The 24,663-nt window shown below is 36.1% G+C and overlaps 1 protein-coding gene across 4 annotated transcripts in view; it reads right to left on the reverse strand.

Annotated features, from left to right (window-relative positions):
• Positions 1-721: 721 nt before the first annotated feature.
• The window catches only part of LNPK (lunapark, ER junction formation factor), a 51,447-nt gene continuing 27,505 nt past the window's right edge, over positions 722-24,663 (reverse strand). For 2 of the 4 annotated variants that reach the window (XM_051622947.1, XM_051622945.1), the window contains exons 10-13: positions 20,126-20,231; positions 19,226-19,296; positions 17,788-17,958; positions 11,010-11,973 (exon numbers count right to left, since the gene is read on the reverse strand). In XM_051622947.1, the coding sequence (XP_051478907.1) occupies positions 11,780-11,973; positions 17,788-17,958; positions 19,226-19,296; positions 20,126-20,231 (542 nt within the window). In that variant the 3' untranslated portion in view covers positions 11,010-11,779. Of the gene's footprint in view, positions 1,252-6,331; positions 6,550-11,009; positions 11,974-17,787; positions 17,959-19,225; positions 19,297-20,125; positions 20,232-24,663 lie in introns of those variants that run through there. The other 2 variants (XR_007889838.1, XR_007889839.1) reach the window with 2 other exon arrangements.

Below are 24,663 nucleotides of genomic sequence, written 5' to 3' on the forward strand. Positions count from 1 at the left end.
TTACCTACAGTCTTAGCATATCTTCAGCATGAAAGCCAGAAAGCAAACACCTGAAAAGAGCCTTTTCTCTCCAAGATCTCCTGGACTCCTACCTTACAGGGAAAATTACACCCATTGCCCATGACCAAGGAACTTTCAACTAAGCATTACAGAAACCATTAACTGCTTTATCAAAAATGCTAAACCAGTAATTCAATTTATAACTACTTGGACAAATACCACATAAAATATTTCTGAATAAATGTATAATGCAATAAAGTCAGGTTCAGGGTGATATCCCTTCATGGCTATATATATTGTCCTTGTCATTAAGAAATTAAAAACTGCCGTTAGACAAATCAGGCTGTATTGAAGCACTTGAGCCTTTTGCCAAAGAGAAATCTGAAATGAATCTTGGATGGATTAGTAACACTTGAATTTTTTAGGACTTAGTATTACCAGGGTCTGGTTTATATTTGCTGTATAGAAATATTAATCCAGATTATTCAAAGAGAATCATGTTCTCAGTTATCACCACCATTATTATATATGACTGTGAACACAGCTGTAACACAAAAATTAACTTTTCTAGAATTCTAGCCCTGATCCTGTCAAAAACTCCCTAGTTGAAACATTTTTTCATTCAATGATGAGAGATACACTCGAAATGCAATTAGCTTAGTGAATCCTTTAAGGGTTATTTTTTTTTGTTCAGGTATTAAAATATCAGGTAACATTCCAGTGTTGTATAAGCTCAGAGGGAAAAGTTTATTGTAATAATTTTTATAAGGGTTGAAAAAGACAAACTTTTTTGTTGCACACACTTATTTACAAAATACATGCATTTTGTACTCTGCAGATTTATCACAGAATTTAGCCTGAGATGGAGTCCATTGCCTGAGAATCCCTAGAGAAATATTACAATTGGTTTTAACCAACTTTGTGAGAAGAGAAGCCTGAAGTGTAACAAGACAGCATTGAAGACATACATTCCTCAAATGCAGCTGAAAGTCCATTCCTGACCAGCAATGTTTTGGGAGATGTACAGACACAAGTTTCCTCAGACAGTCCTGGGCAATAGGGCATCTGTAGAGCTGTGACATCAGATTTCTTAGCCCTGCTGCCCAGGGAATTTTCTTCCATTTCAGCTTTTACATCAGTGAAGGAAGTAAGAATGGCATCAGCATCCTTAGACTGAAGAGCACACTTCTGGAAGCCACAAGCCTTGGAGGAACTTCTCTTCATCCTCAGTGTGCCAGCCTTTGGCAGAACCTGCAGAAAGCAACAGTCAGGCAACTTATTTCCTTCACTCCCTCCCATCACCCATGGAAGGCTCCTGTAACCCTTAACCTTAGTTTTCAGTGGGGCACTAATGACTTAGTCAGAAATCTCAAGGCCTTAGCCAGGATACACTGTTCCAAAAGGGCAGCTGGTTGCCCCACTATCAACTTGAGTGTTCAGCTATTTAACATGTTATAAAGACATCTGTTAAGCAACTGAGCTTTTTGGTATTTGATAATTTTATCAAGCTACCTTATGAGCCCAGAGCAAAGATAATGGTGAATCAGCATTAGTTTGAGGGAAGGCAAAAGGAGAGCAAAATAGTCAAGATGTACAAGATATTCTTGTACATTTGTTATGTATATTTTTTGGAGTTATACAACTTTAGTTTTGCAAAGCAATTTTCTGACTTTCACTGAAAAACAAATCTGATCTGAAAAATCTTACATCAGCAGCGTTGGTTTGCAGATGTTATTTGCACCACTTATTTATCAAAAATAACTAGAAAATGTTTTTAAAACATCACTCCAGACTGTACAAATAGGAATGTGACATGGGCTGTCTGTTTTACTTATACTGTTTTACTGCTTCATATTCTGAGCAAACTGAGAGGCTATTTTCCCCAGGGGTTCAGGAGGGCATACTATTTCATTTCTTCAGAAAATTGTTTCTCTGGATTTCAATCTTTTTAGCTAGATATGACAAAATATAATATCAAGAACACTTATGCTTTTTATCTGCTCTATTTTCAAAGCATAAATTATAGATCAGTATATACTTAAGTCAGGTGACTAAGTCTTATTTCAGAAATGAAATAAGCATTTTGCAATTTTTAAATGCTGCTGCACATTTTCACTACAGTATCATTATGCCTTTAAAATACTTTCAAAAGACCAATTTATAAGCATGGAGTGATTCTGAAGATATTTCACTAGTGTTAATAATGCCTCACTCAGGTGGCATTCAATTTTCTGAATCCTTGGGTTAATGAGGCAAATAAATCAAAATTAAATTGGCCTTGGAAAAAAAAAAAAATCAAAGAAAATTGCATCTATCACATTATACAGCCTGAGACTCCGTCAGTATCGTTCACAATGCCTAACAATACTCCAGCTCTCAGAACCATTACACTTACTCATAACACAACCTGAGGTTTTAAAATCAAATAGATCAGGCTTCATGACTAAATGAACATAACACCTTATTATATCAGGAGAAATCACAGTAAGTTGCACAGTCTTAGTCAAGTACTTTCCATCAAGTGTCCCTAAATTTCAGCTGTTCAATAATCTAACAAACTCCTTCCAGGGGAATTTCACCATTGCAAACTGTTAAGTTTTAAGATAAAGCCTTAAAAACAAAATACATTCTGCAACCAGGCTGTCATTCACCATCTTTTAAAAAAAGCTTCAGCAACACATAGCTGCATATCCAAATAGCTGAAACAAACAAAAATCCTAGTCATATTGCTGTAGTAGGAACGGCGGAAAAAATATCACCTCCACTCCCTTTCCTAAAATATGAGAGAAAGGAAATATTTCCCAGATACTATAGCAGGGATTCTGCTGCTGGGAAATACCTGTGTTGTCAGTTCTTTAAAAAAAATTGTTAATAATATAGAATACAGGGAAGAACTAAAAATACCCAGGCTGTTACTAGAAGTAATAAATTCAGCATGAGCAAACAATAATCAACAAATACAGACATGCAACAACACAGCAGTTGCCATTGTTTTGCTGTTGTTACTTGCAGCCCAGTACAAATGCACTTCTCTACCCACGGCATCACCTCCCTGCAAAAGGGCATCCTTCCCCCACAAGGAAATTCCTACAAACACAGAGATCCAGCTGAAAAACAAACTTCCACACTGAGCTGCTGTAACCACCTTCATCTGCTCACCCAGCAGCACAAACTCCAGATTTCCACAGTTACACTATTTACATTTTTTAATGGAAAACACTACACAAAAGTAGCTTGGGTATTTTTTCCAAACTAAGTTGGTACTATTAACATTTAAAATGTAATATAAGGATGCAACAAAGTTTGAGGGTTGTTTTTTTTTCTTATTATTATTTTAAAGTAGGTAAGGACCCAAATGCCCTTATGTGGCACAGGTTGCAAGCAACAAGGAACAGCACACAAATATGTTTGCACCATTTTCTCAGGCAGGACTTTTCTTTTGGCTTTGCAAAACACTTTGTATGGCCAAGAGCTTGATTAGCAGTAATTTATGCAATGATCTCATGTATTTGTTTTGCTTTTCCTCCCAGAGAACAACTGACACCACAAATAGTCAAGAATTTTCTAGCTGTTGCTAGAAAAGTATTGAGAAAATCTGTTGGAGAGACGCTTCCATTTTGATGAAACTTTCATTACAAAAGTTTTTAGGCTTATTATAAATCTACGACTAGTGCGTATGTGCAGCAAATAAGCAATGTCCACAGTCAGGAGTTCAAAATAGAAAGTTCCTCTAGAAAAAGCACTCACCTCTCTGCTCATGGCAGATTTGGGGGTGATGGGCTCTATTCAGTCCCCACCCCACATTAGTAACCTGGGTCATCTGCCTCCTGCACCAGGGTCCCAGCGGGGCCAAACACCACCGGGGACTAGGAGTTCAGATTTTTGACAGCTTAAAGAAAACCATCAGAAAAGTTGTTGATTTCATCCCCCTATCAAAAAAAGCATTTTCCCAGCTCCTGAATGAAAGTTCAGTGCCAAACTCCAGCACACCAACACTGCTCAGCACCCAGCTGCTGAGGAAGCAGATATTTTAGAAGAACAAGAAGTTCTACTTCAAGTTATTCCTTTGAGTTTTGGTTGTCACAGAGCACTGACAGAAAGTCACCATTCAATGGTTACTCAATTGCTTGCTCAGAATGACACAGTAATTTTATTCTGATTTTTAGTGCACAGAAGCCGCAACTGCTTTAAGTCCTCTCAAGGCTTTATGCTCTTTGGCAATGAGTATTGATTTGTGTGTTTATAGCACCTACCAGGTAGTGGTTGTGTGCTATCATTACCCCAGTAATTTATAACAACAGGTGAGGAGAAAGGTTCAGAAACAAAACCAAACATATCTTGATCTGCTCAGGAAAAAGATGAAACATTGCTGAAGCAGCTAAAACAACCTTTTAAATCAACTCATGGTGCAGGTCTGAGATACTCTCCCCTATGTTGTGAAAGGCACCTAAAAGCATATAAACTTGCATTATCTTAATGCACATCACCAACTCTTACAAGTATTATCACAGGAGCAACATGAACACAGTGACAAGTCAACTGCTTGCAGGATCAGGCTTTAGCCATAAATCAGAATATGAAACTTACATTAGAACACAACAAAAAGGGTTAAAGAAACTCTCCCAAAAAAGAAGTATTGTAAAAGAAGCCAATGGCACAAGACTCTTCTACCACTGAACCAATGTTAATTTAAAAGCCAAGATTAATTTAAAAACATTCACTTGTAAATCAAAAAGTCCCCAAAGATTAATTTCTGCATTTACACTATCTGAAAAATATATTTAACTTAGAGGCATCCTTTTTTTCCTGAAATAATTGCTTACAAGATGAGAACTAAAACACAATCTCAAGTGTAGTAAAGGTAATTGCTGCACTTACTGCTCATGTCATGTTGATGTATTACTATGTATCAAAGGTCACAGTTCTGTACTCATACATTATCAAATTTGAAAGAGCAATATTCGATTCTGACCAACCTTTAAACTGCCCAGAATGTGTGTGAAAATGGATGTCGGGCTAACTTGAGTTTTAAAAAAAATGAACCCATGTTTTGGAATCTGAGGGGTCAATCAAGCCAGACTGACAGGGTTAGATGTCACTTCTGTGCATCTAATACTCTTTTAGATTATCAATGAGCTGCAGTACACTGATCACAAGCTAAAGCAGCTGTACTAATGAAAATGAAACAGTCTGAAAAAATTACGTGATACAGGCCTGTGACACAGGGCAGTACCGTGTGGACAATAATGCAGGAATAAAGACATAAATCACCATTTAGATGCAATAAAACTTGTAACACCCACCCTGAAACATATGTGTCCACAGAATTGCAGGCCAAAATCAGCATCTTCACAACTCCACAGGCCCCTCTGAAGTTGCCACACAATTTTTTATACCAAGTCAAGGCAGGTTTTCCATGCCTCTACTTCACTGCGCACACAAAATCCGCAGTCGCCTGCCAGCCTGACCTTTGAGGGTGGATAGCTGGCTGCTCATGCCATAAGCCAGGAGGTCTCACAATTGGTTGTAGCACAGATAAATGGGTCTTATCAGAACCTACTCAACCTTGAACAACTTTCTATTCCTACATATGCCAGTCCAACTGGGGGGCAGGAGCTACACTGAAGAAGCTGGGGCACCCTCATCCTTGTTTTAATAATATCTGAGGTCCTTTAAAAAACAAACCAAAAAAATCTATGAAATCCAAGTTGATTGAGTACAGCCAGCACAGAGTGAACTACTGGATAGAATTATGACCTTAAAACCATAAACCACTACAGTGCAAAGAGCAACCTGACTCTTAGCCCAGTCACCATGATAATCCAGATCAGATGAATAATTCAACAGCTTTTTCATAATTAAGTTTTCCTCAAGAAGTTATATACACAGCAAAGGCAGCATACATTCAAACAGCAAGCTATGTAACTTGATTTCATACTATCAAATTTCCTTCACTTGGTAAAACACTAAATATCAAAAGGGGAGCACAAGTTTAAATATTTTCTCAATTATAAGCAGAAAAGCTAAGACAGACATTTCATGTAGTCTATTAGTCCCTAAGAACTCACACTAATTAATGTCTTTGCCATTGATTTTAATGGAATTTCAGCTGCAAGTGATGCAACTCCTGGTCAAGGCCACAGCTAGGATTTAAATGATACTTCTGATTAAAGATAATATTTATAGTACATAAATACACATACCCTTTACTAATGCAACAACAAGGCTATTACAATAAGAATTTTAACTATAAATATACAGGATCTCCTGTTTAAATAAAAGTTCAAGATACAAAAAATACAAGTTGAAACATTCCTTAAGAAATACCAACTTTTACATTTCTTCTAAAACATCATTTGAAATAGTTTTTTTAAAATGAATTTTCCTGGTGTTTTGTAAAAATGTTTTTCTTTGTGTGCTGAACAAGTCAAAATTAAGTTTCGACAACCGAGTAGAACTCCTCGAAGCGATGCCAGGTATTAGAGGGCAGACCATTTCAGGAGAGCTGGAAGGTCTTTGTTGCTTGAGTTTTCTACAAATTCAGCATCTCTATTTTCATTTAGGCAGCAAAATGGAGAGAAGAAAGAGAGAAAGAATTATTATTTCAATATGTTACAAATTTAGAGATGAATTTGAATTTACAAATTGAACACCCAAAATTGTCAAATCTCCTGTATCTGGACCCCTTGTTTTCTCATATATCTGATTATTTCAGGATTTTGCTGCATGTATTTCTCTCTGGCAGTTGCAATCTTCCTTTTGCAAATTATTTTTGTCAAACAATAAAAAGAGAAGACATGATTTCACAGTGGTAAAGGCTTACGAAGCCCTCCTGCAAAACATTAGTTATTGTTTATTGGGAATCCCAGCAGTACTGAGCTAGGCAGGTACAGAATCAGTCCTGGAGTAGACTTATTCCCAGAGTGGCTATGGTGAAAAATGACTAGTATTACCAGAATTGGTCAGGACCCTCCTTTCTATGCAAAAATGAAGTCATGATCAAATTTATTGGATGCAGCCTTGAAAGGGTTATATTATGATTCAGTGCTTTAAATTTTTCACTGTTGCCAAGTTAGATAATCTATCAAGAATCTTTGAAATATTTGCTTTAATCTCAAAACCCCGTGGTTTGGGAGCAAATTATTGTATAATCAATACATTTCATTTTAAAATCCTTCTCTCTATCCTGCCTATCATACACCTCTCTAGACCTTATTCTTGCAGAGAAAAGATTGAATGTGACCTGACAGGACCCCAGAGACGTTAACAATTCAAAAGCAATGGTGAAGAGAAGTCAAAGTCTTGATCTTGGCTCATGATCTTGAGGGACAACTCAACTTTTTTTTTTTTTTTAAATGCTGGAAAGTAGCCATTCCTATTGTTAAATGCTATTATAACATATTCTATTTGTTGTGTAAACAAACCCCTAGTAAAGACAAAGTACTAAGAAATTCCCACCTACTCAGGATTCCCACCCTTCTCCTCCAAAAAGCCAGAATCCAGAGCATGGACTACACTTAATTTCAGACTACCAGCTCCAATCTGAAATGTGGCGCACTTCTGATGAAAATTTACAGTTGCTTTGGTGCTTTATTAGGCACCAAGACCTTGAAACCAACAGCCATGTGCCAATCTGCCCTCTAGGAACATCATCATTAGTAAAGTCACCCTCCACAAACTTGAGACATGTGACCTCCAACTAAAGACCACATGCTGGAAGGAGAACTGTCACAGATCAATAATTAATGGTTTCACAAACACTTTCCTTTCAGCAGATCAAAACTTCCTGACAACCTCCAAAAATCTCTGTCATCCTTTTCTTTAAATCCTTCCATTCTTTTCTATTTATGTACCATGTGGGGTTCAACCTTCTTGTTCTTGACTTTAAAGCAACCATAAGCACCCCTAGTTATACCCCTTTGACAACTTCTAGATCAGTCCATAAATTTTCAACCTTCCACGTCACCTTCATTTCCTTTTCCTTTTGAGCTTCTGCTTTTCCTGTGCATAGGCTGAGCAGCTTTCTTGAGACAAACTGTCTTCATACCAGGATTTCACTAAAGGACCTATTTCTGCCAAAATATCCAAGGGTAATCTACTGTGTTCTCCTCCAGAATAAGTATTAGATTTTGAAATAACATTCCCTCATTCCCCTCTTCCGCAGGCTTCTTAGTAAAACTGACTCATTTAAATTTATTTTGACTTAGAACACTCATTTGTCTTTTGTGGCAGACTTCACGTAGCCCAGATAATTCCCCCCTCATATATAAACTACATTTAAATAAAAGGAGATCTCTGTGATTACTCACAGTATTTCAGAAGCAATACAAAGATGGCACCAACAAGCTTCCTAAGCATTACGTTACCACCCCACTTTATTTTGCTTTTCATCCAGGCCATGGGAAGAAAGGGAGCTTGTATCTCAGAAGTGAAATTTTCATAGGACCAGGCTTTTAAGTACTTCTAAAAAAATTAAAATTCAAGTACATAATAGGAAGTGAGAAGACAACAAAGTATGGAACCACAGAACTTGTTATATTTTTCTTCCTACTTTCTTCCATCTCCTCACCTTTTTAGAGTCAGTCTGCAACTGGATTAAATACTACTGACAATTGCTGTGTGTTTTTTGCTCCACATAGTCCTACTTCCAGATTTTTTTGGTGTTACAAAGACATGACTAAGTATGGCTACTGCTGTTTACTGACAGGTATTTTTGGATTTCAACCCAATTCCTGTTGACAGGTGTCTTTTACTGTTGCCACACTTGCAGTAGACAGAAGCCAAGAAGCAACGGCTGCAGATACAGAGTCCTCTTCTCACATTTGTATCAGGACTGGGGTACACACACTTGGCAGGTGCAATGTGTGAATGATTACTGTCAGCTGAGGAAATTCCAGATTATACTACTATCACATATAACTCCCTGAGCCTGAATTTACTTACAAATTAATTAACCCTCTACTCATTTACTATAGCTGCTGTAAAACCCTGGAAAATTACCAAGTTAAAAATACATCTTTCTCTACCAAAATACCAGACTATCCTTAACATCTTTCTCAAGTTTTCTGAGGAAATTAATGGGAAAAACTACTTGGAAACTTTTTTAGTGTTAAAGTCTTTCAGGAAAACTCTATCATGTGCTTAAAACACTTAATTCTTCCTCTCCTCAAAAATTCTAGGTAGTTTTACAACTCATAAAGCTAGGTTTTCACATTTTAACAAGTATTTGTTTTCATATCAGGTTAACTGTGTCTACTCAATCCTTCAGTGACATATTAAAGTACCAATCATTCCTGTGGCAAGTTGCTGCTGTCACATTAAAGAATGTTGGTAGAAATACAGCTCTCCCATCCCTCCACTCTATACCAGATACTGAGTCTCCTGTTTAAAAAAAAAATAAAAATTAGATTCTCAACAACCTAAGAAACATCAGCTTCCTTCACAGAAGCAGGACATCTGAAAACAGGCACCTTCCAAGCTAATAAAATTTTAATACATAGCTCCAATATCAAGATTTTCTCAGTCAATTCAATAGATATTATATGCATTACAGCTTACAGTTGCTTCTTGTGGGAAGGACCTAAAATTACTCTACCAAAAGCCTGACACTTAAGATACAAATTTTTTAAAGAAAGTAATACATGGGCCTAAAGTAGCCTTAACTTCTGAAGCAACAGTAATTCATGCATTGGTATCCCATATGAGGGAACAATGTCATATTTTACTTTAGTTCTTACAACATAAGTACATTCAACAACTACTGTCCTGAATTACTCAAGTATACATTTTTTTCCTGCAAAGGAATTACCCTTCAAACAGAAAAATCCGTGAGGTACAAAATGCAGCGTAGACACCAACACTGGAAAGTCTTACAAAATACTGAGGAAGTTTTGCCAGCTTCCAAGCAAAATTAATTCAGTTTTAAAGAAGTTCTGGAATATAAAATATATCATTTTGAAATATCAAAAATGCTTTCCCCCATCATTTTTTATCCTGCACTTTTCTCGTACCACAAGACATGTTTGGAAAAAAAACCTGCTTTCTTTGTATTCCCAACCACAAGATCATTACCTATTTATACTAATTATTTATACAAATATAGCCAAACACCTGCAAGTACTTCTTTAATCACATGCCTACATGCTGTCTATTAAGATTACTAATTAAAATACAAATTGCAATTTAGCTAGTGAACCAGACAAAAACTTCCTCATTTATCTAAATACAGACCAAACTGGATTTTGACTGATGCAAGGGTTCAGCTTCTAAACTAGCCCCAAAGAATAAGAAAACAAAGCATATATTTGGAAAATAAAGTTAATCATTGCTGTTCACATAATAATTATGTCTCATACAAAGACATGGATACTAAGGTTATGTTTAGAAACATGTTTTTCTTGTAGAGGGCTTTTGAGCTACTAAGGTTTAGCTTTTTATTGCCTTTACACTGTAAAACCAGTTCACTCTGGGATGAAGATGGATTAAAAAAATGGGTTTGAAGTTTCTCCTTCCCTTCATATAGTGAGATACACAGAACATCACATAGTAGAAAAACTTTTGTCCAAACTACTACAACACTAACCAAGTAACACATTTACTTCTAAAAAAATCCAATTGATTTAGGAACCTCACTTCCTCACATCAGAAAAATTCTAGTCCAGGTTCCCAACTGTTAAATATAACAGGAAGTGTGTAGTAAGTGTCCTTAGTTTGAAAAGCTACACAATAAAAAGACCAATTTCTGTAATCCAGCAAATATACATTGTAATTTTAACAAAATATATTACCAACAGACTTCAGGCACAGTTAGGAAAGTCTAATTGCAAATGCACATGTACTTCCCCTATTGATCAGGGATCTATTCCTATGTTATCAAAGCTACCTTAGCTACACATAGACAAGCTCCTTTTAAGGTGTCGTATTCCCTCTGAACTTCCACAAAGAAGCTGTAAAACAGCTGCATACAGCAGAAAAGAAATGACCTTCAGTTTTAGGAATCACAAAGCAAGTATTGCTGCTAGATGTCTTTATTTTCCTTAAACAAAATACACAAAGGCACAAAAGTCACTCATATCTTGTCATTATTGTACAGGTATAAATAGTGCGTTGTATTCAAGTACAATCAAGTGCAGAGACTTTCTATATTTTATGTAAACACAAAACAGTTTCATATGTACATGCCTCTGGTTCGTCTGCAATGCAAAAAACCAAAGGAGATGCCATTTATCTGAGTGCCATTTAACTGAATTCTGTCCAAAAGTTAGACAATGAACAACATGAACACCATTGTAATGACACTTTCATATGCTTAAGTCAAATGTCGGATGACACTTTAGCTTGTAAACATCTGTGTATTTTAAATTAATTCAATTTATTTTAACAGGGAAGCATTAAAAGTATCTTAAGTTCAGTAGAGCAAATTTACTAGGTCAGTTCCTGCTCCTAATTGCTCTATATATGTATGTGACAGCTAAAGAGATGTCAAATTATAGGTCACCCTTAGCAAAGCTTAGACTTCGATGGTTTTAAATATGCAAACTGAACAACGGCTACAAGTGTTAGACTTCAACTAACTATACATTCTGTGTGTTAACTTATTTAAAGACATGCTTAATTTACAATACCCATTTCTACACATATCTTTGACATACTGTGGCAGTTGAGGCAGTTTAAGCTTAAGCGAGATTTTTAAGTTGTACCATTAAAAAAAGCTCACCTGAATAGTAACAACAGGCATGAACAAAGCTAAAAACTAGCTAGAGAAGGCACTTGAAGTACTTTATTCTGCTTTCATTAAAGATTCTTCACTTTGTTCAGCTGAAACAGCCTCTGAAATAGAGTCTTCAGTTGCTGAAATGTTTTCTGCTTCTTTTTCATCTTCTTCAGATAGCTTATCATGTAGCTGCTCAGGACTTGGTGCTTTATCGTCTGTCTCATTTGCCTCAGTGATCTGGGCTGTGTCTTCTCCAGATTCTGTGAAAAGGAAAATGATGAAATAACCATTTCCTAAATGAAGAGGTAGCTAATATTCTTAAAAAGCAAAGTGTTTTGCTATCACAGCTTTTGACTAGTCCCTGCGTGAAGTTCTCAACTGCTAAAAGCTATTTTATTTTTCAAACAAGACAGTCACACGTAAAACCTGCAAAAATTAAGAAAAACAAAATACTACGGAAAAGACTTCATATCCTACTATGAAAATACTATTTATTACTTGCATATGTTCACCCTCAAGAGAATCTTTCAAAGCTTGTTTATTAAGATAATGCTAGAAATGATCCAATGGTAATTCAGCTTCTTTGTGCTTGGTAATGCAAGTTTTACTAACAGCTTGTAAGGTGGTAAACTCTGTAATTCAATCTGTACAGAGAACCTAAACATTCTCTTTGGTGGAAGCTACTTTAAACATAAGGATACAAGTAACTACAAAAAAGACTATTCTAATCTAGTTCTCAACATCTCAAAACAGCCAATGAAAGCTACTGTGTATTCACAATCTTTCCACAGGAAGTGTAGGAAGGATACATGAGAGTATCTTCACTCTAAATCTGGGGTGAGAGTTGCTTTGATAACAGGCATATTTTGAAGATCAGTTAAAAATATTTATTTTAAGTACTACCTCTAAAGAAGTAAATTCTAGCTTTACAACAGAATTTCAGTAGCATATGAGAAATAAGACAGTCACATTTTTATGTAAGCAGTAGCACTGAAAAACTGAACACTAAGTGCTGCACTAAATGACACAAAGGTACTGTAGAATGATACTATTGATGATGGCTTATTTATTGACTAGTATTATTCAACACTATACAGTATTAATGCATATTGTGAAGGCAAACAGTTTGCAAAACAGATGCAAAGTTACAGCTCAAAATATTAGCCTCATCTTATGTTTGTAATTTCATATTTACTGAAATAGTGTTGGACATCTGAAAGTAATCAGACTGCTTCAGGCTGATATCACCAAGTACTTGAGGCCCCTCTTCCCATACACAGATCCATTTAGCTAGTTCCAGGCTCCACTTAGGACTGGTCAGTGCAGCCCAGCTTCTCCATTTCTTCCTCTGACTTGATTTTCCATCTTAGCAGGTTCGCAGCCAACTTACCTTCTGATTCAGCTTCCTTCTCTGCATTCTCAATCACAGGATGCTTAACACGTGGCCTGGCTCCTCATTACAGAATTTCTCTGGAGCCATCTGTCAGATGGTAAATCCTCCCATTTCTGCCCAAGCAAATTAATGTTTCCAGTTTCTTTCCAAACTATCCCACTCTCCCTTCCTGCTCTTCCATTTCTATCTTGACGCTGTTCAAGTCTATGCTCAATCTTTATCACCCAACTGTCAGTTTTCTTTGTTTCATCTCTGCATTTCTTCTTCAGCCTCAAATTCTATGAATAAGTTTGTGCTTTTCCTGCTACCATACCTCCACACTTGAGTGACATTCCTTCTTTATTGCTGCTGTTCAGGGCTGAATCAAAGAAAGTACAGGATAGGAGGAAGAGAACTCCATGCCCTCTCAACTCATTTGCAGCACAGCCCAAACATTACTTATTTACCAAGTTTCAGTCCTGCAGTCTTCAATCAAATGATGCTTAGCACTTTGCAGAAGTGACTTGTTTTTATTCTGATTGAGGTGAAGAGATTACCCAGTTTGATCAGGAGGATGCCAAATACATACAACATGTTTGAGGACAGCCCTAAGGAGAATCAGCCACTACTGGAAACAAACAGAACCTTCTAACAAAAATGAGAAAACCTGATCACGCGCTTGCTTTAATAATCTATATTTCAAAGGAATAGGAGAAGGATGCTGCTTCATGTTTATACTCCACTAAGAGGTGTGGAATCACTGCTTTTCTAAGAAACAATTCAAGTATTATATGACTTTGCCCTTTACCTTGTTCTTGATTAAACTTAGTGAAACTTTTACAACACTACAGAATATACAGTTGAAACAAACTTAAATGGAATAATCTGGTGTCATATTTAAGTCTGGCAAAGTTACAAGGAACTAAAAAGAAGGTTCTTTAAATGAGTAGTCAGAGCAATCAGTAAGCAGTGCTATCTCTAATTATAAACATGACCAACTTTCATTAAACATATACAGTGATTAAATTTTAAATATACTGATTAATGGAAAGGTTGACTCAAGTCAACCTGATCTCCGTATTGCATGATTTAAGTTATTGTAGCAGCAGTAGATAACAAGAAGCAGCTTTGACGACCATAAACTTAAAAATATGACAAAAGAAAATTACTGTCCTTGATTATACTTAATCCATTATATAACTGAAGAATGTATCTACACATACATGATCTTGACAGCAAATAGCTCTACATCAGCCTGAGGCAAATTTTGCTCCTGGCTACAGAAGCTCCTTTCCCCTTCCTGCCCCAGCACTCCTGCTTAGTACTCAGAAAGCCTATGTACTTCACATTTTAAGTAGTCAGCTACCTCTCTTCTTGTTGCAGAGAACACTTCAATAAGGAACCAGTGAAATCATGATACTGAATCACTGGTAAATTAAGTAGATGAGGTAAGTCTGTTTAAAAATTATTGTACTAAGTATGTATATTATATATATTAAAAACAATTTAACTGAAATATACCTACTTTACTTTTTTTCACTACTGCAGCTCCCCATTAGAACAAACTTTCATATAGTGCCACATCTGAAATATCTTTAAGGAATATCTTTAAGTCATTAAGACCTCTGAAGGTGAGCACCAGATACACACCACAAAACACTGAAGCAGTCAAACTGAAGCAGTTTCAGCCTTCAAAACATTGCTAAATGCTAAACCTGATTCAAGAATGCAGTGTAACAGTACTAAATATAGGTGAAGTAAAATTAAGGAAGAGAATAAAAGTGGTTCCTACTGGCTTTTTCAATATCATCAAAACATTAATACTTTTAAGAGAAATGCGAAAGAGAACTGAGTGGGCTTTGATGAAAAAAATTCAAGATTGAGCCATTTAAGAAGAAGGTAAGAAAAAAAAAATCAAGTATATTGTTTTGTTCTTGTCCTAACATTTCCCAGGTTGCTCTGCTGAAGAGCAAGGAGTGACATTTGTGCCAGTAATCCACATTAGATTAACATCTGATGACTCCACATTTCCAGATGATTACAAAATCCAAGGTTCAGTGCCAACAGCACTCGCCATAACCATTCTTCAGATCTCTTATCCACAGGAATTGCATGCAACATGCTTGTCACTGCATGAGCACACAAGTGAAAAAAGATTCAGCTTCACACTCTACGCATTAGTGTAAGTAGCTGACCAGTAAAAAATATTTATAGCACTTCTGTATGACATTAGCTTGCAGTTTCTTCAAGCTCTACAGCTACGGTTTAAATGAGTTACAGACATGAGCTGGATCTCCCTGAGTTGTCAACATTATGGTGAGGTTGGTTTCCTGATGTTACTGTTTTTCTACATCTGTAAGTGAAGATATTCTCTATTCTTACTATGACAGCAGCTATAGTGCTGTAGTGAAAAAAAGCCTTTCCCAGAGCCATACATCAATGATAGCTTCATACCTTAAACTTACAATCAAGGAATATATTCATTGATTCATAAAGCCTAACTGCCTGTAAGCAGTTATGTTTCAAATTAGGGTTTTGATGGAAAAAGTGATTCCTGAAAATGGTATTTTCTCATTCAGAAGGGATTATTTTGTGCCAAGTCACAGGTAGTTAATGCACAGTGACAAACTGACAGGGTAGTACTGGCCTCTTCAACATCAACAAGACATTTCTCATATTAGTCATATAAAATATTAGCACATACTCTATTTCTGGATGCTTACTAATTATCAAACCAGAATGGTTTATATCATCTTGGAGATGAAATATTCATAAAATATTAAACACCTAAGTGAGGTAAAACCAGAAGTCTAACGCTGCTTCTGAAAAAATTCACCATATGCTTCCTAGGAGGAAAAGAGAACTGGGGAATGAACTCCACAGTTTCTTTTGTCATTGTTTTTAAATAAAACAGCACATTAATACAAGATCACACCACCAAAACCCAAGTAATTTTCAGGTAAACTTGTAAAATCCCACTTACTGCAATAAACCAATCTTATTTTTATCTTGAAATACTTTAACAAACTCTGCTTTTGAAAAAAAATAAAAATTTTGCAGAATTTTCACTCCCACATCTGAAGTGCCTAACGAAAATCACACACTAATTATTAAGGTTTTACATTTTTTACAACATCTATAAACTGACTCAGTAGCTCAGACCTATTAAAGGCATAGTTTAAGTAATGTTTTCTTCAATGATAATACCACCTTAATTAGCAAGCCCCCTTCTCCTAAAATCTTCAAGAACCTGCAGTTACAAGATAGTACTTAGAAGCCCTGGAAGCACACATCTCCAAGAGCTGAGTATCCTATCTTTAAGGGCTTCCCCATTTTATTTGCAGATAGAAAAATAAGTAGAATTCTGAAGTCCTCAGTAACAAATTGTCTTCTCTATAAGAAAACTTTAAAGAAAACTTCTAACTTTAAAAGTAGCAAAAAATCTACTAACCAGCCCTTCACTCACTGAGAAGATGATTTGATTATTTGAGGGTGAAGATGACATTTGCATTGTCTTACCTTCATGCTAGTAGTAGTACCCTTAATGAAGTCAGAGCACAATATGGCACAGGAAAAGACACCAACAAATGCTTCCCTAGAATGCACCCACATCAAAACACACCTAGAAATGGCTACAGTTAGATATGATTTTCCTGCTGGTCTCACACAGCCTTCCCATGCCAGAAAATGAAGGCCAATGCTGCTTTGAACTGCCTGTTGAAAATAATCAAGCAGCAACATACTTCCTGCTACACTCTTGACAGTTTCCCACAGTTGATGTGTTTCTACACTAATCCTGGGGACATACACTATTTGATAGCTTCCCCCCATGATCTCTATTTAAACTAAAGTCCCATTGAATACTCAACAACAGTACAACTAACTGGAGATTCTCTGGTCTTAAACTATAATTTCTGGAGTTTTTTAAAACACTGCATCTTCCTGTTGGCTGTACACCAGATGCCTACTGTATCTGCAGACTATAAAATGTTCCAAAAGGAACTATGTTAAATTAAAATTGACATTTTGTCTTTGAACTCCCTGATTTTATACAAGGCAGTTTTACTAGATTTTCCTGCCCTGAGGAAAACAGCAAAAAAGAACAAAGGCATAAATTCCAACACACCTCAACCAAATGACCCACTAAACACAGTGAAACTTAACCACTTCAGGACTTAAGTATTTCTGTAAATCACAGTGCTATTTTCTATTTATCAGTAACATGAGAGTGAAAAAAATCATTATGCCATCATTTGCACAAGATATATTGCCTAATATGAAGAAATTTTAGGGTTCAGGACAGAAGACAGTATCAAGCTAAGCTAGAAGCAGGGACAAGGAGAACTGAAAAAATCGAAAAAGCAATTTCAACTGCATCTGCTGTGAAGCTAGAAAAGAATACACTAATACAGTTAGAAGGGACCAATAATCATATCATCCAATGGCCCAGCCAGTTCAGGGCTGACCAAAAGTAAAGGTATGTTATTAAGGGCATTGTCCAAATGCCTCAAACACTGACCAGCTTGAGGCATCAACCATCTCTCTAGGAAGTCTGCTACAGTGTTTGCATTTCTCAGCTCTTATTCTTACAAAAAAGTTGTTCTTATTCTTACAAAAACACTCATCTAGACAGAGTACTAAATGACAGGGGAGGGATTTCATCAGACATTAAAAAAACAGACTTCATGTGATTAGCACATACCTTCTGCCTTTTGAGTCTCCTGAGACTTTGTCTCTCTAGGCTCTAGAGGCTCAGTTTCAGGTGGCAATTCTTTAGGCCTTTTTTTTTCAAAGCTGAAGTCTGGAAGTCGTGGAGCCTGAGGTCTAGTTTTTCTTGCAGGATTCAGGAAAAAGCAGTAGGCACATCTAAATGCTACACAAAAGCACACCCAATAAGTAGCCTCACTAATTAATTTCACATTTCATGTTATTCCTACACTACATTCTGACTGTCGAAAACACTAAAACCAGAAAATTTAATACGTGACTATCAGCATCCAAGCACCTTCATCAGGGTTATGCAATCCATTCCATTTAGCTCCATTTTTTTATTTAAGTATACATCTTCTTCTTTTGAAAAACCTGTTTGCTTTTAGCTTTGCTGCCATTATAACTACCGCCCATCACTGTGAAGGATTTAACCACAATGAACAAAATAAGTATCAGATACCGTCACATGGTGCTGTTCTATTCTTTCCTACAACTCAGTTGGCAGATGATTCTTAATTTTTTTTTCTCTTAAGATGCCACTTTCCTCACCCTTTGGGTAAGGGGATACTATGGATTCTGCGAAGTATGTTTCACTCTGCTTTTTTGAGGAGCTTTCTGCTCCAGTGGTGCTTATTTAAGAAAAGGCAGTTTCGTTCTGGAGAAGTACTGGATACCACTTAATAGTTAAATGCTTATTTCTCCCCCAAGACAAGGAGCAAAGTAGCAATTTCTTGCACAGTTGAATTGTGAACTCACTTGAGCTAAGATGACATAAACCACTTATCTTTGGTTACACAGGAAATGTTCAGCTTATTCTTGCAATGCTGTATATTTACCCACAAAAATAAGCAAAACAAAGTTAAAGAGAAGATTTATCTACGATTCCCCCATTTCTTAAGCATCAGGCTTACACTTGTGGTAGAACGGAGGCAAAATAAAACATCTGTGTTCAGTAAAGATCTGTGTCTGTCTTAAGTTACTGTCAGCCATAAATTCACTTATAGCCCCCTAGGGCTTGTTCCCACTCCTCTTCCAATAACTCCCCAAGACCTTCTTGCCAAAGCAAAATTTTGTTTAAGTTCTGGAAAAGGAGGCACACTTTAATGTCTGGTAGTTTCTCAATATAAAAACCTCCTAAGAACCATTCATAGCCAGTAGCAATTCTCGGGGATGTATTGGAAGAGGCTTATTTCTACTGAATAGTTTTCTACACATAAAATACTTGGCCTGGAGGTTGCAATAAAGTACTTGTCTTAGTCGTGAAGTGAATCTTAAGGTACAGAGTAGTAAGTTATGATAAAACTGTTCCTGTGTGAAGTGGCATTTTAGTGACAGTTAAGTACTTAACTGCAACCAAAATGAGATATGATACATGTTAGTTATGAAACATAAGCCAACTACTAGAGAGTCTACCACAGATTAGCTCTTACCTACGTATTCAAACTCCTCCTTCAAAGCCATACCATTGTGAGAAAAACATTGCTGACATATAAGGGCGTACCTAGAAAACAAGGATAATATATTACATACCTTTAAGTAATAACACATTGAAGTGAAACGCATTTTACCTTGGATATTGACTAATAGTTGTAGGGGTTACCGAACAGGCTGCCCAGAGAGGTTTTGGAGTTTCCTTCTCTGGAGACTTTCAAGACCCATCTGGATGTATTTCTGTGTGACCTGCTCCAGCAGGGGGTTGGACTCAATGATCTCGAGGTCCCTTCCAACCCCTAACATACTGAGATTCTGTGATTAAATAACTTCAAAGGTAATTTAGACAGTGAAATTACTATGCTATAAAGCAAACTAAATCTGTATATGAAATAATATTTTTTAAATTTTATTTTAGAACAGTGAAGTATTTTTATCCACAATTAAAACCTCCTGGTTCAACTTATTTTTTATAACATCATAAATAACATGCACATTAAGTTTATATTTCTTTATAATACAGTCAATACAAAACATGACCATGGTTAAGATCAAGTTCTGATATATTTGGACAGTTCTAAAGGAAATCTGATAGTATTTAGATGGGTAATAAAGCTGAAATGCCTATTTTTAGTTAAAAATAATTTACTCATTTGAGCATAGATTTTTATTTTTGTATCACATGGCTAATACCACCCAAAGTGGATGTTGATTTTGTCAAAATGTTACCATTTTTCCTTCAAATAGATTTCAGGTGAATCACTGAGAATGGGCAGTTTAATTATAGAAATTTCAGACAAATTTATTTGCAATTCTTTTAACCTTGACCTATCTGGCTTTAAAAATAAGTTAAGAAGCTTCCAATTTCTTAAGTGTTAATGTATTTCCTAACGTTTTACCTGTTCTGAGGACCATCGCCAACCAAATATTCAATAACTCTATCAACAACTCCTCTTTCTCGAGGAAGAATAGGTCTTGCCAAAGGAGGGCCTGGAGGATGAAGACCTAGAAAGACACAAACTATGTCAAAATTCTCTTCAACTACATTATTATATATAATCTGATATTTCACTGTGAACACTAGTGTAATAAAATAATTGCTGCTACTTAATACACATGGCCATATCTCAGTCCACTAGGAGAGCTGTAAGATTTTTAAATAGTTCGAAGTTCCTCTTCTGTTCCTTTAGCTTATAAACTTACTAAATCACTCTGCTTCTTCACCTTTGATACATAGTTAAATGTATAGTTTCTAAAGAACCTAAGCAATCAATAGTATTTAATGATTACTCACAAATAGAGCACTTTTTAGCCAAGTAAAACTCTTGATTTTTCTTCATGCACTCAACTGCATATTCAACACTCCAGGTTTATACCAATAAACCTGGTAAAATCAATTACAGCAGTAGAAGAATTAAAGATGTTACCAAAGAAGTACCCACTGGTTTCTGTGTAATGACTGTACCACATAACTATGCCCTCAGAGTGCATTCAGTCTATGCATTAAACCTGTCTCTTGGCATTTTGGTAGTCCCACATTTAATAGAAAGTTGAATACTTTCAGATTTTTGCTTAGTCAAAGAATCCAAAAGACCACTATTAAGGTATCATTTCTCATATCCCATGTGTTTAACAAACTACTACCAAAACAAAGCTCCATTAAGAACAGGTAACACCAATAGTTGGTACCACTTTTTTCACCTGTGGCACACATGGCAGTTAAAGTAGAGCAATAATACAAACTTCGTTTCCACAAAGTTTTAAAACATCTGGTCTGTTGCACAAGAGTGCTGCAAGATACCCATTTCTATTTATGCAGCTTTCTTTGACTTCTTTTGTCTACCTTCCTTTCCAGCCTTTAAAACAGAAGATGCTAGGTGTCATGCGGAAAACACGATTGGGTAAGAACCCGTGCCTGAAACATGCAGATACTACCATTCATATAACTAAGTATCTGAAACTTCTTCCCAAGGCTATGTTCCTGGCCAAGAGATACTTCACACAAGCACAGGACGTAATAAGTTACAGTACTTTCAACAAACTGCTACCAGACAGTCCTGAATGTGAGATAATTCAGCAAGCACTTGGGGGAGAAAGGGGAAAAGGGAAAGACTTATAATATATTTCAGTAAGACCTTTATGAATTATATTGAAAGGCCATAAAAAAGAATGTTTGAGTAAGACAACGAACCAGTCCTTTCAGAACTCTCAAACTGGGAGAGAAGTCAGCTTCAAGCCACTTTAAGACAAAATGATGAAACCTGACAGATAGCCCAATGAAAAAAATTACTTCCAAAAATGCAAAAGTCCTATTCATGCTCAAGGTCATTAAGAAGGTTAGACAGAAGAAAATCAGCTAATATCAGGTTTCATACTGAGATAAGCATAGGGTAATCAAGACGTGCAAAAACTAAGCATATTTAATTCTAACAAGTAAAATTCTCAAGGCACAAAAAGTGACCAGTATTTTCTCAGAGAAATGTTCTGGCTTGTATCTGTTCTTGCTATATCCAATAAAAACAGATATACAGAAGGTGTGGCTTAAATGAAAGGCTTCTAGTGACCACCGATTCAGCCTTCAATTCTCTTTTCAATTTGCTATGCTTCCAGCATTTTTCTGGGAAGATCTGTTTCACAGACTCTCCCATAATGACAAATAACAAAGAGCAAGCTAAATGGTAAAACAAACTAACCCCACTGTCTGAAAATGCAAACAGGATTTTTAAAAAATCCAAATAAAGAACCACCAAGAGAGTAGAGTTTGTTAGCAAGTGGAACTAAATCAGAAGGACATTTAATTGAAAGATACCATGGAAAAAACAGTGGACTTCAAGCATCTCAGAAGTCAGCTTTAGCCTTCTTGCAGCAGCTCGTATGGGGACAGCACCAGGACACACAAAGGCAGAACTTTTCGACACAACTGATACTCTTTCAGAAACATACAAACAGAAGTAGCATGTACCTCTTATGCAGAGTATACACAGGCAAAGACAACACAGCCAGTCTTACTATTTGATAAGCTGATCCAACATATGCTGTAATTTTAAATGCAGCATTAAATGTAACTGCTAGCAACTACCATCTCAAACCTTCTACCTGTTAACCTTCAACGACTGGAGCAACAAAGGAAAAAGAGTAACTTAGGGCAGACTGTGCCACATTGTGGCAAATCTCAAATTGAATGCCACACACAGATAACCTCCATCCTCCATCGTAAATGTCAGAAACAATGCAGGAATCAAACATTCTCAGCCATGTCCTCAAAGTGCTACACATAGAATAAGACTAATCTTGCCATTAAGGTTCCAACATTTCTAACAGCACAACCTTTCAAAACACTTCTCATCAATACTGGGTAATTGTCTTCAATGGACTTTTCTAATCTTTACAAGCACAGCCAAATTCGATCAGAAAATACTGCAATTTACAGCCCTTCAATGAGCACAAAAAAGGTTTCATGCTCAACACGTGTTTTTTAAAATCCCCTCATTTTCACAAACGAGAAAACTGAATTCATGAGATAACAATCAGTGAATGCGTTCCCATGTTATCCCTCTATTCTGTCAACAAGCAGGAACTCAGACTAAGAAAACCCTCACAGCACCAAGGCAGAACAAATTCAGTGCAACACAAACTGGACTTAATTCATTCATAGATCCTGAAACAGCTGTCCAGAGAAGAGTCCAGGCAAAAAAAGCTTCACAGAAATCTGAAATGCCCAATACTTCTATGAAAAAAAGTGAATGGACATTGTACAACATAGGTGTGAAGTAAAGATCTGAAGCACTGATATAATCTGCAATAAAATTAAAACTCTAGAATAATTTTGTGAATATCTGGTGAGCATTCAAATGTGTATTTAGCCCTATATACAGAAGACCAAATTTCCATATGACCTGTGTATCATTAATATATGAAAAGTTTCTAGAAGTTATTAAACAAGGTAAAAATTAAATAGTTACCTAGAATGCAACATCACAACATACTCCAAGAATAACTTCAAATACTTGCCTACTAATAACTCTAACCAACCATCCTGGTTCTCATGCTGTTATGGACACCAGTAATTAATATAAACATCAAACGCAATCAGTGTAGAAAGACGGGTCATTTCTGCAAAGCCTGGCAAACTCTCAACTACCTGCTGGTTATTAATTTCCAAACATATGGAAGCTCTGTGGTAATACACATTAAATTGATTCTCCTCTACAAAATATAGTGTAACAAAAATGAATTATTAATCTTTTCTAATGTCGATATAATTATGGCTATACGTATTTGCTACAAGCCATGCATGAACTCAGATGCAATGATACTACTCTTATAGATACTGAATTTACATACTTTTCACTACAGCTAACTGACTGAGATTTTATACGCCTGAAAGGTTTGGGGAAATTAAAGAGAAAACAGGGCTTCCACATTAAGTGACAATTCCAGTGGCTTCCATTGCTATCTACTATATCTAGTGCTATATGTCAAAATAATATGTTTGGTCAAAACCAACTATTAGTATTAAAATTATATATTTGTGCCTGTGAAGCATTATCCCAAAAACTACATTAAATATTTTAATTAACAGGCTTGGCAACTGTCCTTTGAAACACGTCCTTTTATTTTCCTTCTTCCTCTAAACCATTTCTGCAGTAAAGGCTGAATTTCACCCTGCTTATTCAATGTGCCTGGATCTTCCCCTGAGAACAAAACTATTGTATGTATAGCTGATATGTATTTATTATATAATCAGCTTCATAGAGAAGGAGGACACAATTTTAAACTTATTAAGAAATTTTCAGTAAGCAGGTTTCAGTAAACATGGTTTGTAACTAAAGGGCCAATTTCCTAGTGCAAGGAGCTGATTTTTGGTACCTTCAAGACTTACTAATAACTTGCCTTTACTGTTCACTTCAGGGATAAAAACAAATTTACCAGTTACATAATATAGGTAAACAATTACTATCAGAAAATTAGGCTTAACCACCTCTGCAGAGAAATGAGAAATCACAACTTTTCATGACAAGTTAAATTCCACTACACTAAACAATACAAACAGGCTTTTTAACATTCAGCTGCCCAAGGTCTCCCATTAAGAGACTAGGGGTCAATATATTATGTATAGTCGTACTTTTCGATTGTATTGTGGAAGTTAGTAAGCAAGGACATAGTTTATAAAACTTTGAGTTACTAGAGTTAAAAATCAGGAACAGAGGGCAAAGCAAAATATTCTTGATCACTGTACAAAGAGCAAAAAACTATTCCACATTACAGTGGTGCTCAGAAGATTCTTGGCAAGTTGCATCCCTTCTATTTTCATGTCAACATTTAATCACCTTTCTTGTCTTGTGATTCTACTTGCCAGACATCCTGAAAAAAAATGAAAGTCCTGGCTCTAACCCATACACAGCTTTACTATCCATGAGGATAATAAGAACAACAC

The sequence above is a fragment of the Apus apus genome, chromosome 6 (assembly GCF_020740795.1).
Source record: "Apus apus isolate bApuApu2 chromosome 6, bApuApu2.pri.cur, whole genome shotgun sequence".
Classification (NCBI taxonomy): Eukaryota; Metazoa; Chordata; class Aves; order Apodiformes; family Apodidae; genus Apus; species Apus apus.